The 16208-nt window shown below is 45.5% G+C and overlaps 1 protein-coding gene across 6 annotated transcripts in view; it reads right to left on the reverse strand.

Annotated features, from left to right (window-relative positions):
- Nucleotides 1-9223: 9223 nt before the first annotated feature.
- SIRPA (signal regulatory protein alpha) overlaps nucleotides 9224-16208 on the reverse strand; it is a 39950-nt gene continuing 32965 nt past the window's right edge. For 4 of the 6 annotated variants that reach the window (XM_084777263.1, XM_084777260.1, XM_084777259.1 and 1 more), the window contains 2 exons: nucleotides 13534-13585; nucleotides 9224-11574 (listed from right to left, as the gene is read on the reverse strand). In XM_084777263.1, coding sequence (XP_084633389.1) covers nucleotides 11326-11574; nucleotides 13534-13585 — 301 coding nt within the window. In that variant the 3' untranslated portion in view covers nucleotides 9224-11325. The remainder of the gene's footprint in view (nucleotides 11575-13533; nucleotides 13586-16208) is intronic. The other 2 variants (XM_084777264.1, XM_084777261.1) reach the window with 1 other exon arrangement.

The following is a 16208-nucleotide window of genomic DNA, read 5'->3' on the forward strand; positions in this document are numbered from 1 at the left end:
TTTAGAACTTTGATCCATTAGTCTTCACGCAAGGTGATAAATACGGGTCTTATTTCATTCTCCTATTTGTACACATCCCATTTCCCCAGGACCATTTGTTTATGGTGTTTATTTATACCGGCGTGTGTTTTTGGCATCTTTATCAAATATTAAGTGGGTGAAGTTACTTGTACTTCTGTTGGGTCTTTGATGTTGTCCCATTGGTCTACATGTCTGTCTTTGTACCAGTACCAAAGTGCTTTTCTTACTATAGCTCTTTAATACACCTCAAGTCCCAGGATGCTCACCCCTTCAACACTGCTTTTTTTCCTCAGGATCATTTCAGCTCTCCGTGGTGTTTTGTTGTTCCATTTGAACTTTAGAATATTTTTTTCCTGTTTCTGTGGGGAATGAGATGGGGCTTGGGATTGTGTTGAGCTCTTCACTAGCTTTTGTCAAGATGGCCACTTTTCACAATGCTTCTACCAATCCCTGAGCATGGAGGGCTTTCCCTTCCTGGTGGCCTTCTCTCTCTGTGCAGAGGTGTCAAGTTTCTGTTGTAGATGTCCTTGCCTTCCTCAGTGGGGGTGTATGCCTAGGTAGTTGATTTTCTTAGAGGCTGTTGTGAAAGGGAGTGTGCCCGTGATCTCCTTCTCTGTATGTCTGTTGTTGGTGTATAGAAAAGCTATGGATTTGTGCAAGTTGCTTCTTTCTATTATATCACATTGCTAAATTGGCTCATCCTTTCTAGAAGTTTTCTGGTAGAATTTCAGGGCTCTCTAATGCTAGGATCATGCCGTCTGCAAATAGGGATACTTTGACTTTTTATTTCCCCTTTTCTCTCCCTTTTCTTTTCTTTGGCTTTATTGTTCCAGTACAATATTGGAAAAGAATGGAGACTGGACATTTCTATCTCATTCCAACTTCAAGGGTTTTTCCTTTAGGATGACACTGCCCGTAGGTGTCTAGTATAGAACTTTTGTTGGGTTGGGGCCCTTTAGCTCCACATTCCCTATGGTTTTCAATATGAAAGCATGGTGGATCTTATCACAAGATTCTTCTGCAGCTATTGAAATGATCATGTGTTTCCTGTCTTTAAGTTCATTTTATTTTATTTATTTACTTTTTATTTTGTTTTGTTTTGTTTTGAGACAGGGTTTCTCTGTGTAGTCTTGGCTGTCCTAGACTCTCTTTGTAGACCAGGCTGGCCTGGAACTCACGGTCAAGTTCATTTTATATGGCTTATAACATTTGTTGATTTATATATTTTTGCCCTGAATTTCAAGGATAAAGCCAACTTGGTCATGATGGATAATCTTTTTGAGGTTTGTCTGTATTCTATTTGCAAGTATTTTATTGAGGATTTTTGAGTCTGTGTTCATCAGGGCTCTTGGTCTGTAGGGGTGTGTGTGTGTGTGTGTGTGTGTGTGTGTGTGTGTGTGTGTCTTTAATTGGGTTGAGCACTAGAGTGGTAGTAGTTTGGGAATGTTCCTTTTGTTCCTACTTTTTTTTTCCCTGAAGAGTTTGATGTAGATCTGCTTTGGATGTATTTTAAAATTTTTCTGTGAATTCATCTGGTCTTGGGCTTTTGAAAGGATTTTTTAAAATTATTATTTCAATATCCTCAGTAGTTTTGGGTCTGTTCTGGTTGTTGGCTTCTTTTTGGTTTAATTTTGGTTGTTTGGCTGAATCTAGAAATCATCCATTTCTTTTAGATTTTCCAGCTTAATGGAGTACTGATTTTGAAAATATCACTTTGTAACATTATTAATTATTGTGTGTGTGTCTTTGTTGTAATGACTCCCTGATTATTTCTGACTCTACTAATTTGGATCCTTTCTTTCTTTTGTTAGTTGGGCCAATGGTCTGTCAATCTTGTTCATCTTCTCAAAAAAAAGTGCTCTTAGATTAGTTGATACTTTATAGTGTTTTCTTGTTTCTATTTTTTTATTTTTTTTCTATTTTATTATTTCTTACCATCAATTGGGCTTGAATTTATTTTCTCTAACTTTTGACTTGTGTCATAAAGACATTTACTAGTGCTCTTTCATTATTATTATTATTATTATTATTATTATTATTATCACTATTATTATTACCTTTGTTTTTGAGATAGGGTTTCTCTGCATAACCCTAGCTGTCCTGAACTCACTCTGTAGACCAGGCTGGCTTCGAATTCAGAGATCTGCCTAGCTCTGCCTCCTCAGTGCTGGGTTAAAGTCATGTGCCACCACCAAGTGTCTTTTTGTTTGTTTGTTTGTTTGCTTGTTTGTTTTTTATTTTAATGTAGGCACTTAGAGGTATACATTTACCTCCTAGAACTGCTTTCAGTGTGTTTCAGAGGTTTTGTTGTGTTGTGTTCTTACTTTCATTTAGTTGCAGAAATTTTCTTATTTCTTTCTTGATTTCTTCTTTGACCCGTTCATCATTCAGCCATGAGTTATCCCATTCCCATGAGCTGGTGTATATTACTGTTCTCTCTCTCTCTCTCTCTCTCTCTCTCTCTCTCTCTCTCTCTCTCTCTCTCTCTTGCTGTCAGTTTTATTGTACTGTGGTCAGATAGTATACAAGGAGTGGTAACGATCTTTTTGAATTTGTAAATATTTGCTTTGTGTTCCAGGATGCGGTCCATTTTTAGAAAAGCTTCTCTGTAGTGAGTAGAACGTGTGTCCTTCCATGTTTGGGTGGACCACTCTATAGATACCTGTTAAGTCCACTGATGCTTCATGGAGAACACTTCTTATGCTTCGCTAGTGTTTTTGTTCGGATGACTCTCGTATTAGAGAAAATGGGGTGTTATATCACCTACTATTAATGGATCGATGTTAATTTGTGTTTTTAAATCCAGTACCAGATTTCCTTATGAAACTACGTGCCCTAGAACCTGGTACATATATGTTTAGGCCTTTGTGGTTAACTGGTCCCTTGATTAAAACAGTGCCCCTCTTTATCTCTTTTTATTAGTTTTATTTTAAACTCTACTTTGGCAGATGCTGGGATAGCAATGCCTACTTGATTCCTGGACCCATTTGACTAGAGTGATTTTCCTCCATCCTTTGATGCTAAGGCAGTGCTTAGCTTTAAAATGAAGACATGTTTCCTTTAGATAACGGATAGATGGATTTTGTTTCTTGATCCATTCAAGTCAGCTTGTGTCTTTTGATAGGAAAATTGAGGGCATTGATATCTAAAGTTATTATTGAAGTGTGTGTGTATGTGTGTTATTATGATCATTATGTCATTGACTTTGGTCTTGTTTGTTTTCTCAATGATATTTTGTGTTTTACTAATTATGGCTTCATATTTCTTTCTGTGATTTCTTTGCTATCCTCATTTATCTCTTCAAACTGAATCAGTGTTTCCTGTATTTTCTGTAGGTATTGTTGACTATACATTTTGTTTATGTAGAAGTTTTTCTCTTCTCTTCAATCATGGCAGACAGTTTTTCTGGATGTATTAATGCATGTTGGCCACCATAGTTTTACAACTTGGAATTCATCCTCTAGGCTCTTCTAGTTTTCAAAGTATCCAATTGAGAGGTTGTTCTTATGGGTTTTCCTTTATATGTGACTTGTGCTTTTCTTCATAGCTTTAAATACAGTTTCTTTGTTATGTATTCTTATATTTTCAGGATGATATGCTGATAGGATTTTCTTTTCTGGTCTTGTCTATTTGGTGTTCTGGGCTTCTTGTATCTGCGCAAGTGTGACTTTCCTTAGTTTCGGGAGTTTTCTTCTATGATCTTGTTGAGTCTTGTCTACGGCACTGACTTGGGATCCTTCTCTTTACCTACTATTCAAAAGTTTGATTTGTTTTTCATGGTGTCTCTCATTTCCTGTATGTTCATTTCCTATGATTTAATTTTTTTCATATTCCTCATTAACTCTGTCTAGACCCTTTACTTATCTTTAAGTCCTAGTAGTTTATAATGTTTGATTCTTTCTACTTGTAAGACTTTCAGTTAAATCATTGGGTTTTTCAATTCCACCTTCATTTCAGATCAATTTTCCTTCCACATTACCATTTTTTGGTTGGTTGGTTGGTTGGTTTGGTGTGTGTGTGTGTGTGTGTGTGTGTGTGTGTGTGTGTGTGTGTGTACACATATGAAGGCAAACTCAGAGAGTCTAGTGATATTTATACAAAAGATTATGTATCTTAAGACATTACTGCCTCTGACATGAACTCGTTCCTGAGATTCAATCTCTCCCCCTTGGCGGGGCAGCCTTGCAGGAACACAGAGGAAGGGGATGCAGGGCAACCTGATGAGTCCTGATATACATGATCAGACAGAGGTCTAGGGGAGGGGAATAGGGTGGAAGAGGGAGGGAGGATGAGAACTGGAAGATAAGAGAGAGGGGATAGCAAATGGTATATAATGTGAATAAATCATAATTTCTTCAAAAAGCAACACTGTTTTAAAAAAAAAGGAAAAAAATTACTCCCCTACAACATATTGGCTTCATATGTACTTTTTTTTTTGTTGGTTGTTTTGTGTTTTGTGAGACAGGGTTTCTCTGTGTAGCCTTGGCTATCATGACTTGCTTTGTAGACCAGGCTGGCCTCGAACTCACAGCGATCCACCTGCCTCTGCCTCCCAAGTGCTGGGATTAAAGGTGTGTGCCACCACTGTGCCTGGCTCAACATTACTACCTAACCCTTAGTTGTCATTATCATTTCCATCTGCCTTATGTGTGTGTATGTTTAATTTTTCCCCATCACTCAGGTATTAATATTCATTCAGTTCTTCCTCCTTAATTTCTTTTATTTACTGAAAACTTTTTCATAGACTATATTCTAATCATGGTTTTCCCTTTCTCTAAATCAATGCTAGTGCAATAGTGGCACAAATATTGTAAGAGTGACAAACCACTCCCTGGTTGGGCTTAAGTCCCACTCCTTCCATGAGATGGAACCCATGCCTGACACTCCTTGAGTTTTTGTTGAAGTTTATGGTTGTTCTTTTAAACTCTGTCTCCTGGGGATCATCTAGAAAATCCTCATTGGAAGACACTTCCACCGCACTAGTAGGTTCTGAAGAGAAAATGTTGGCTCGCTCTTTTGTATTACTGGTATTTTGTGATAAGATCTGGGCATGTGGACTTTTTCTCCTTAGGTCATTGTCTGATATGTGCAGAACAGGTTGGGGCTGAGAAGAGGATGTTGGGTGGGCGGAGACACTGGGCCTGGAGGTTGGAAACGGCTTGGGTGGAATGAAGGCAGGTGTGTGGAGGGTACTGAGCTGGGGTACAGTATGTGCTCCCTGGTATAAGCCTGGACTGTTGGGCTAAATTCAGATGGGTGTAAAGGTTGAATAGTGCAACCTGTGGGTTGGAGAATAGGTAAGGCAGGTCTCCGCCTAAGCATAGAGATCATTTGTAGCACAGGCAGAGGTGGTCGTCAGACTAGTCCTGGGTGGCTGTGGTAAAGGTATGAATGTGGAGGTGAGGGAGACTCACTTGGCTAGATCCTAGAGAAGGAAGTGGGGTGTCTGACTGGGTAGGATGGGTGTAAGAGATGCATAGGACATCTGTGGATTGTGACAGGTAGAGAGGGCCCTGGTAGAAGCCTACACTGACTGCCCTGTAGGTAGGTTTGGTTAACCAGGCTAGGGGACTAGATGTGTGACCCAGGGTAGATACGGCAGGGTCTGGAGAAGACGTGCATAGAGAAGTCAGTGCCTTAGCAGATACATGACTTATAACTAGTTTCTTGTAGTGAATAGGTTAACTTTTTATTCTGGTAAGAGTGTCCTTTGATGAACATAAGTGGGTTTTGTTCTGTTGTTTTTTGTTTTTGTTTTTGTTTTTGTTTTTGTTTTTTTGACATAGGTAGTCCTGTAACCCACTATGTAGATCGTGATGGCCTCAAAGCCAAAGAGATCTGCTTGCCTTTGCCTCTCAGTGTTAGAATTAAAGACTTATGCCATGGCACCTAGCAAGTTGTTAATTTTGATGAAGTCTAAGGTGTGGCTTTTATTCTTGTTCTCTGAAGTCTTGACGTCATATCAAAAAATGTCCCTCTCCTAAGCAGAGTCGTTAAGCATCTCCTCCTATGTTTTCTTATAGTGTCAGCTCTTACAGCTAAGTTTTTGCCCATTTGGATTTTTGTACATGGTGTTAGCAAAGTGAAAGTCTTATTTTAATAACTATTTTCTTTAGAATCTGTTATTTATTTTCTGTGTATGGATGTCTTGTCTGCACGTGAGCATGCACTCTCCGTTCATGCCTAGCACCCACGGAGGTCAGAAGAGCACATCAAATCCTCTGGAACTGGAGCTAGAGGTGACTGGGAACTGAACCCGTGTCCTACAGAAGAACAAGTGCCCTTAACTGTGGGACTGTCTCTTCGGCCCCAACAATACGCCTTTTATTTAGTATCATGTTTAAAATAGAAATTCAAATATTTACTTGTGTGCCCTTTAAAATGTTTCCTGAGTTTATTTGAATATGCTTGTATTCTTTTATCCTGTTTTCTATATATAGCCCAGCTTCCCAAGAAGAGGCACCAAGGGCTTAGACAAGTGTCACTGGCTCCTTGACAGTTGGGGAAATATACCCAGGACCATGACAAATGACAGAGGAAACTCAATGGCAAATATCAGGGGAACTATAGCTTGAATCTAATTCTTAACCTGGCATTTAGGGGTCTTAGTATTCCTAAGATGCCAAGTAGGCTGTAAACTACTTCCTTTCTCTTTCCTCTTCCTTTCTTTCCTTTCTCCCTACCAATCCATCCATCCATCCATCCATCCATCCACCTGCCCACCCATCCACCTATCCATCCTTTCATCTAACAATCTATCTATCCATCATCCACTCATCCTTTATCTGACCATCCTTCTACACATTCTCCCATCTGTCAAACAAATATTTGTTGGATGGTCATGGGAATTACATTAGGGAACATATTCCAATACCCTACGTACAATCAGGCAGCACCCTGGGTTTCTGTAGAAGAGGGATGTCAATCAACCAACACAAAGTCCATGTGCAATTATAAACTGTTATATGGGTCCCAAAGAATTCGCTGGACAGTTATGGCATGTCTAGCAAATGAGCTAGGCCCAGGCTCCAGATTGGAGGGCAAGTCAAAAGTAAGTGTTCTGGACAGAGTGGCTAAGCACAAAGACCCTATAACCTATTTTTGAATCTGTCAGGAGGCTGATTGCCAGTGACGGAGAGAGTGATGTGAAAGGGGGTGCAGCCTTGATGGGGGCTAGGACCTGCAGGGAAGGCTGGCCTCTGCCTCGGTCTGGATGCCCTCACAACCTGACTCACCCTTACTCAACACTTAGACCTCAGCTTGGGGATTTCTGCTCAGAGAGGCTGCTTTACCTCATGTACACCTAGCAAAGCCCGTACGTCTTCATCTAATAAGGAAAAAGCACCCCAAACTTAGAAGTAAGGCAAAAGGAGGGGGTGTTTACTTCTTTTCACTGCCACAGTTGAGTGCTTGTTTAAAGGCATTTCCAAAGGATGAGTTAGTTCTGACAAGAAAGACACCCGAGTTGGCTTCAGATGTTTGATTAGGACCCAGATTTTACAAAGCTATGATCTATGCCAATTTGTAAATTTTGTCTGAGTGAGGGCCAATAGCTTATTTATCAAGAAAGCTAATTCACTAAGTCTGGTTTATCACTTTGGGGAATGGTAACCAGTGGTACCTCTAACCTGGCTTTTTTTTTTCTCACACTCCCTTCTTCAGAGCCTTAGGGCACCCATTTCCTCTTGGCAGCAGGCCTGGCCTCCTGCAGGGGGACCTTTGCACCCCAGCTGATGCTCTCATGCTGTATGCCACAGGCAGGCACAACAGCGCTCTGTTAGGGCTGCTAGTTGCTCCCACTTCCTCCTGCCCCATGAGCTCACATGGGTGGGGCCTGTCTTACGTCAACACTGCATTCTCAGAATTTTACAAAAGGCCAGATTCCAAGCAGGAGCTTGGGAAATAGTTATTAACTCAGTGGATCTTTTCGCTTTGCCTCTCTGAGCCTCGTCTTCTTTTCTGTGAAATGGACACCGCGGCAGCCACCCATCTGCCAGGGTTCCATGGACGGAAAGAGAGCAAAAGACCACGAGACTCTCAGGCACACTGTATTCCTTAAACAACATGGCTCCCCAAACGGCTCCTATGTTAAAGGCTTGGTCTCTGGGTGGCAGATGGAATCACTGGGTGGTGATGCTAACATGGGGACTGTGGTCTGACCAATGGCCTCTTCCACCGAGAGTCGTAACTTGATGGCATTAGTAGGAGGTGGTGGGGACAAAGATGTGGGGCGTGGCCAGAGGAAGTTATGTACCTAGAGGCACGTCTTTGAAGGGTATGCATTGTTCTTAGATCCTTCTTCCTGCCTGCCATGAGGTAAGGAACCTTTGTTGACATGCCGCGCCCAACTGGAATAGCGCTCTGTCTTGCTACAAGGCTTGTGGGGCCAGCTAACTACAGATAGAAATCTCTTAAACCTAGAGCCTTTTTTTTTTTTTTTTTGGTCAGGTGCTCTGTCACAGTGACAAAGAGCTAACACACATGGTGGGCCAAAGTCTCTCTTATTCTAGGGGCTGGGCACTAAATGTGGGGCATGAATTTCTAGGGTGGGGAAACACCAAGCCACAGGGGGAACTCTATGGTCTCGACATTAGTTCCTGCCTCGACTTCCTTTGATGACGGACCCGTGCTGTGGAAGTGTAAGCAAAATAAACCCTTTCCTCTCCAAGTCACTTTTGGTCATAGTGTTTTAGCACAGCAATAGAAAGCCTAAGAAGAGGTGGGGGGGGGATTGTGGTGGGGGTGGGAGGGTGATGGGGTGGGGGGAGGGGTGTCACCAATCCCCATTGTGCAGGCAGAGAGGGACAGCCCAGCACTCAGTACAAAACTGCCACGTAGCACAGTGTGTTCTTCCCTTAATCCCCAGGAAACCCTGGGAGGGGACACAATTAAACTCCATTGAACAGCCACGGTCCCCAAGGCAGCAGGTGGGTGGGCAAATTGTCCAAGTCCCCACAACACTGAAGTAGTGGAAAAAGGACAAACTCAGGGTGCCTTAATTTTCAGCACAACCAATGCTGCCATGACTCCCTCTGAGCCAACGGAGCAGAACCTTGACATCTGTAAAAACCGAGAGAGGGCCAAGTTAGACAGAGTGCTTCGTAGCCCTGGCACTGTCCATCTCAGCCCCAGCCCCAAAGGACAGGCAACTGGCAGGCTCCGAGGGCAGGGTCCCAAAGACAAAATGCAATACCCAAAGGCATCATTGTTACCCAGAAATCTTTATTACAAAAATATTTTGCAAGCCAAAAATTTTAAGTTGCAACTATGTACAAAATGGGGCCGGTTTCCTTCTCATCTGGTCTACAGATAAACTGAGATCCCCCGCCCCCCTCTCTCACAGGGTGCTTTTCGCTCCTTCCTGGTACCGGGGTTCTACACATAGGTTTGGGGGGCTCCAGGCTGCCTGGCTACAGCTATAGCTGTGTACCTTCCCTGCCTCATTCCTTCTCTCTCTCCAAAAAAACACCCTTAGACAAAATTAGGATGTCAGTGCGGGGCCATTCTAACTCATCTCTACCCCTGTGTGTAACCACACGCGCCATCTCTAGGCATAGAAGAAAGGGATGGAGGTTTACAAACCAACCCTTTGGAATTAGAAGACAGCCCAAGAAGGTGACAGGGCCAAAGACAAGTTCAGGTTTGCTGTGCCAGTGCTGCCAACACTCAGCAAGCAACTGGCTCAGCAACCCCTGGATGCCATCGCGGGAAGTATCAGGTCACCATCCTGAGAGCTGCATCCCTGCTGTGCTCCTGCCAGTCTCACCCCCCCCCCCGCCTCCACCCCCCAACCCTGTCACTGTGTCTGCACTCCAGAAACAGGCAGGTTGCCTCGGCTTCCTAACTGAACAGCCTGAGCCAGGAATCCCCTGGGATCAGAGACATTAGCGCCTCAACTTACTGAGCTACATGTTAAGACCAGAGAGCCAGGATTGCAACATCTGCTTGCCTTGGACCCAGCCAGGCCCCAGCATCCAGTGTGGAAGCGTGGAGGGCGGGACCTCTGCCCAGTTTGCTGAGCCAGTGACCAAGGGGTGGTCTGCCCTGGCTCATAGCTGTGTTGTCATAGGTATGAGCAGGTGTCCCAGCGTGATCCTGCTGAGGTTTGACAAGAATAATAGATTCCTCCTGCACTGATTAGCTCAAGAAGGCTGAAACACCGGGTACTGGCCGAGCGCCCCCTTCTCTCTGCATGCCTCTGGAGTGCCTGTGCGTGAAGGAGGCTGTCACTGACCTTCTCCCGTCAACGTGGAATGGCCAACGTTAGGTCAGCATTGGGCCAGACAAGGCTGCACTTACCACAGTAGCCACAGAGGCAAAGGGCCAGCCACATGACTCTGTAAGGACACGGCCCCATTTGTCCCAGTGATGCTGAGTGCCTGAAAGTAGCATCTGAGGGATCCTTCTTGGTCCTCAGAGTTCTGGGAATTGGAAAAAAAAAATCTGTTTCTGCTGTAAGAAAAATCCTTCCAGGACAATAAACTGTTAGACCTCAGACTTCACAAGACCCAACCATTCAACACACGACGAAAGAGCCAAGATGCTGCTGCTGTTGTCTTAAGAAAAAAAAAAAGGAAAAAAAAGAAAAAGGAAAAGGAAAAAAAAAACCAACAACAACTAAACAGCACAAATCAATTTTTCTAAGACCTTAGCTTCAAGACTGCACAGTTCACATTTCTCAATAATTTACAGGTGTCCACAGAGTGATGCTGCTGCGTTAGTGCTGGAGGAAGCAAGCTGGGACTGGAAAGAAGGTGTGGCCACACTGAACATGCCCAGGGAGTCTCTGCCGGTCTAGGAGGAGAGGGCTCCTGCTCCCCCAGGGCTAGTCAGCCTGGGAGGTGGGGAGGCCAGCACTGTCGGCTGAAAACTCGCAGTCTTCGGATGTAGTTCTTCCATGGATGGGGCAGTCTGAGCTAAAGAGATCCTTGACCAAAAGCTCAAGTTGGGTGGACAAGGCGAGCTTGTCTCCACACAGAAGACCAGGCTCTGGAGCATCGAGGAAGCAACCTGGGGTCCCCAAGACCAAGATCCGGACCCACGTGTGATGCGCTGAGCGAGGCACCACACTTGTTGGGTTGCAGGCGGCTTTCTCCAGTTCCCCCTCTGGTTCTGCCAACACCAGCCTCCAGAAGAAAGGAGCCCTGGAGGGAAGGCAAAGGCCACCCTTACGCCTGGTCCTAAGACCTGTGCCACCTGGCCTTCCGGGGACAGGACTGGCTGGCTGGTTGTCCTCATCCTGGCCACTCCACGTGGGACAAGAAAACTGGTGGGAATGGGCCCTAGAGCCGACCACAGTCCCATTCACTTCCTCTGGACCTGGACGCTGGCATACTCTGAGAAGGACGGCTCAGGCTTGGGGGCCGGCTGTGCCCGGCTAAGGTGGACCATGTCCAGGTCAGCATAGGTGAGGGTATCTTCTGGCCTAGGCCCTGTGCCTGTCTCAATGCTTGCATACTCTGTGTGATTGTTGGACTCGGGAACTCGGGGGGCAGGCTTCTTCTCTTTGGGCAGATTCAGGTCTGCATAGGTGATGTCATTGGTGTCCTGGATCTAAAAGACACGGAGAGAAGGTCATTCTGGAACGTCAGCCTGTTCACCCATCCACTAGCTACAGAGTCGGCCTGTTTCTTTCCCAAGGGGCTCAGCTTTAATTCAGGCCCTTCTCCTGCCAAGGCTATTTTTATTTCCAGCCTTTCTCCTTCCGATGCACCTTCCTCCTGTCGGGTCTTCCGAAATACCATGGTGGTTAGTTAGCCCACATCCCTGCTTCCTGGCCCCTCCTACTTTTCAGGTGGAACCTCCTGCAGCTCCTTTCTCCCCTTTTCCGTGTCTTCTCCTCCTCGGCCTGGGCTACCCACCCTCACTTCTCCTTACAAGAGACACCAACGCACCAAGTACAATTCTGCTCTGGCCCAGTTCCATCCTAAGATCTTCGTGGTCCTCAATGCCTCTGGCTGGGCCCAGAGCCCCTCTGAGCTCCTCAGCTCAGATCTCCCTATCACAGCATCTACCAACGTGATCTCCCAGGAGATAGGGAACACCTCTGCATTTACATGTTTATTCCATAGCGCTTTTTTTTTTAAAACTGGGCATTTGTTATACTGCAGACAACAAGGCTAGTACAGAGGCCTGGTCCACGGTGATGGGATGGATGGGTAAAAAGATATATAAATGGGAGGACGAGTGGATTGATGAATAGATGGATCGAGTCCCACAGTCGGAAGTCACTTCACTAGAACTCTACTCAGGGAGAATCACTGGCCCTATTTTACAGGTGACAAAGGTGACTTGGGGAACAGATGTAAACTCAATGTAATTTGGGCTAAGTCACTCGGCTGAAAAAAAAAGAAAACAAGCCTCTTGGGACCCTAACATGGTGGACTTCCCATAGGGCCGTGCCTCTACTCAGAGCCTGCAGGTACCCACTGCTGTTCGGGATACCATGTTGACTAAACTGGTGTCTGGCTCTGGCAATATCCAGAGGCTAGCACTGGGGGAACCTAAAGCAAAAGTCTGCCCGCAGGCTCCACACAAAAGAAAAGTGGCCACCTTCCTCCAGGACCCGGCACTTCAAAGTTGCAAACTCAGTAAGTCTCAGAATGTGAATTTCTATGGGCTGCGGTGACCAGTTCTCACCGTCATCTTTTGCCCAGAAGATTCCAGGAGGAAGCTCAAAAACAAAATAACAGGGGGAAAAGGATTCTTGCTGCCATGACTAGAATGTGCCTTCTATTTGCTAATTACCACTCGTCTCATGGCTAGGGCTGGTTGGGGCTGGGTTGGGAAACTGAGCTGTCTGGCCTACGGATACCACGCCTCTCCAAGACCGGCTCTGTCAACAGATTATGTCGAAAGCGGTGTCAACTGCCTTGGAAACGGCAGGAAAGCTGGTGCTTTCGTTCCAGGTTCAGGACAGGGTTTGTCCTGTTAGAAGGCTCTGAGGAACCCTGTGTCCCCAGAGGTGACACAGTTGGACAGAGACAACAGGGCTTAGGGGTCTGGGGAATAAAACAACAATGCTGCCTATAAAAATCTCCTCGGCAGTGAGATGGGGGAGAAGCCACCAGGTCAAGGAAGGTGCCCTCGTAATCCAGGTAATCAGTGACACAGGGCTTTCCTTCCTCCACAAAGGTGAGAGGGGCCATGGCTGGTAGGGGGAAAGCAGGCTACAAGGAGGCGGAAGTGATCTGCTGCTGGTGCTGCAGATGGGAGAACTGGCTAGATCACCTGCCCAGATTACAGCACCAAGGAGGCTGTAATCTGACTCGGGCTATTATTTCCTGGGCACACTCTGCTATTGGTGTCCTCTGGCATTGTGCAATGGCTACCAGTGAACCAAGGAGCCCCAGACTCTCCTGCCTGGAGCAGAAAAGGACACAGAGGGCTCATGGGTGACTGAGTGATGCGCAGATCCTCCCTACCCCCAGCGTCTTAATTTAGAACTGGATCTGCAACTCCCGGCTGAAGCAAGGAAATCACACCCCAAGTTTCCCAGGAAGGGCAGCTCACTAAAGCCTGTACCTGGGTTATTTCCCTGGCATTCTTCTCAGGCTCGTGCAACCTAAAACGGAAAGAGACATGGATAAAAATATCTATCTCAAGAGCTTATGCAAATCAATCATAATAGCGTTCAGGCCCTACTTCTTACATGGGCGGAGGAGGGACCATAACTGCTTATCAAACGTCTGGACACAGGAGTCAGTCTCACTGAGGGAATTCTAAACAGTGCAGACACGCTTTTTAAAAAGCCCCCATTGGAAGGATCTTTAAAAAACAATAGTGCTGGAAAAGGTACACGCTGAGGAATGTGGGATGTAGAGGCTGTGGAGCGGCAAGGCAGGGCAATCCTTTGGGAAGTCCTGAAGAAACCCTGAGCTGGAGACTGAGCTGGAGACTGTCCCATCTTTTGACCCAGAACTGTACCTTTCTGGAGAATTGAATACACAAAGGCATGTGCCCTGGGCAAGATGTGGAAGTAAGTTTATATCCTGGGGCTTTGCCCATGGGCAGTGGTTTTTGAAAATTAGCATAAACCGAAACCGTTTCCTGTTCAAGACCAGATGAGAAGTTTCTGTTTTATTTCTGTGGTGCTGGGGACAGGACCTGGTGCCTTGTTCATGCTAATAAAGTGGCATTTCTGAGTCATGTCCTCAGTCCTGAGAGGTTTTGTTGTGGTAGTGGTTGAGCTACAAATGCTTTCATTAATAAGTGAGAGAGCAAATCTCTGTGAGGCAATCTCAATGAAAATGTTTGGACAGCTGGAAAGAAAATGTTAACAGCAGTCGTCTTCGGAGTGTGTTTGTTTGTTTCAGTTTCCTGTATTCCCCAAATGTTCTATATTATAACTATACCTATGTATTTTTGTTGAAAAAAGAAGGAGGAGGAGGAGGAGAAGAATCAAAATGCCTTGCTTAATAAACAACAACAAACACTGTTCATGGTCCCGATTCTGCAATCAGAAGCCAGGCGTGGCTCACTGGAGGGTCACAGTGAAGGTGGCGATGAGCAAGCTGGAGCCACTGGCTCTGCAGGAGGTCTATAAATTTCCAAGCCAGAAACTTGGGGCTCTGGAGCATGAATAATGTCAGGATGAGCAACGGGGCTTGGCTGCAGGGTTTTTTGATAGAGCTGTCACGAGTGCTTGGATCATAAGGTGTCCCATGTGGCCACACAGTCCCCCAGGATCCAGGATGCAACTGATAGGAGAACGTGCCACTCTCTCCCCAGGCACCAGCTCCCACCTTCTGCCTGTTTGGTTCATATCCAGTCACCATCTTGTTCAGAAACCCCCAACATACACACACACACACACACACACACACACACACACACACACACACACACACACTGGTTGGCTGTGTCTGCTCATTTTACTACTCTTATTCTGTCCCACATCTGCCCACTGACAATGCATGAGGGCTGCTGCTGCTTTGCATTTCCTTCTTCAGCAGTAGCCTTGGGTGACATCTTAGTTACAGTTTCTATTGCCATAACAAAACACCATGACCAAAGCAACCCAGAGAGGCAAGGGTTTATTTGGCTTAGGCTTCCTCATCACTGTTATCACTGAAGGAAGTCAGGACAGGAACTCAGACAGGGCAGGAACCTGCAGGCAGGAGCTGAGGCAGAGGTCATGAAGGGTGCTGCTTACTGGCTTATTCCCCATGGCTTTCTTATAGAAGAACCCAGGACCACCAGCCCAGGGATGGCACTGCCCACAATGGGCTGGGCCCTCTCCCATCAATCACTAATTAAGAAAATGCCCCACAGGCCTGCCTACAGGCCGACCTTCTGATCAAGCGTTTTCTTATCTGAGGTTCCCTCCTCTCAGATGACTTTAGCTTGTGTCAAGTTGACATAAAACCAGCCAGCACAAACTCCTTACTACTTTTCTTTTGGCTAACTTAATATGTATCCTTTATGACTGAGCTATGGAAGGCACCACCATCAGTGCTGGATTAGTGTGGTTGCTTCTCTATGACAACCTCGCATCTTCATCTCTGTTTTCTGTTCTTCCTTGCCTTGCTGCCTTGCTGCATAGGCACAGGTGTCCAACATTGAAGCCAGTGCCTATCAAACAGCCCCAAGGCCTTTGCACAGACAGCTCTCCTTACAAATCTTTGAAATCCTATTTTAACACTTTTCTTTGGAGACGAGGGTCTCACTTTGTAGCCTGGGCTGGCCTTGAACCCACAGAGATCCACTCGTCCCTGCCTCCCAAGTGCAAGGATTAAAAGGATGTACCACTGGGCTCGGCTGCAATTCTATTTTAAACTGCCTTATCTGAACCTTCACAGAACTCCCAAACTCGTTCTCGGGAGAGCATCCCTACCTTTCAGAGCAGTATTCAATATTGTAAGCATTTGTCTGTCCTGTTTTAAGATACGGCACCACCATTCCTCATCCTGGACTCAGACCAAAGTGGGACATATGCTGGATTCTTTCCTCGCTTGTATGAGCACTACAAGGCTAACTGGCCATCTCCAAAAGCTACATCAAATTCTGCTCCTTAGTCATCTTGTCATGCTGGTCCCAGGCCCTCAGGCAGTGGAAGTTCTTGGTTTCCCTGCCTTCATTTCTTGCTTTTGTAATGCACAAGTAAAATCCAAGCATGTTGGTCCAATACCCACAATCCCAATACTCGGAAAGCTGAGCAGGGTTTCAAGCTCAAGGTCTGACTGGGT

The sequence above is a fragment of the Acomys minous genome (assembly GCF_964271855.1).
Source record: "Acomys minous genome assembly, chromosome: 3".
Lineage (NCBI taxonomy): Eukaryota > Metazoa > Chordata > Mammalia > Rodentia > Muridae > Acomys > Acomys minous.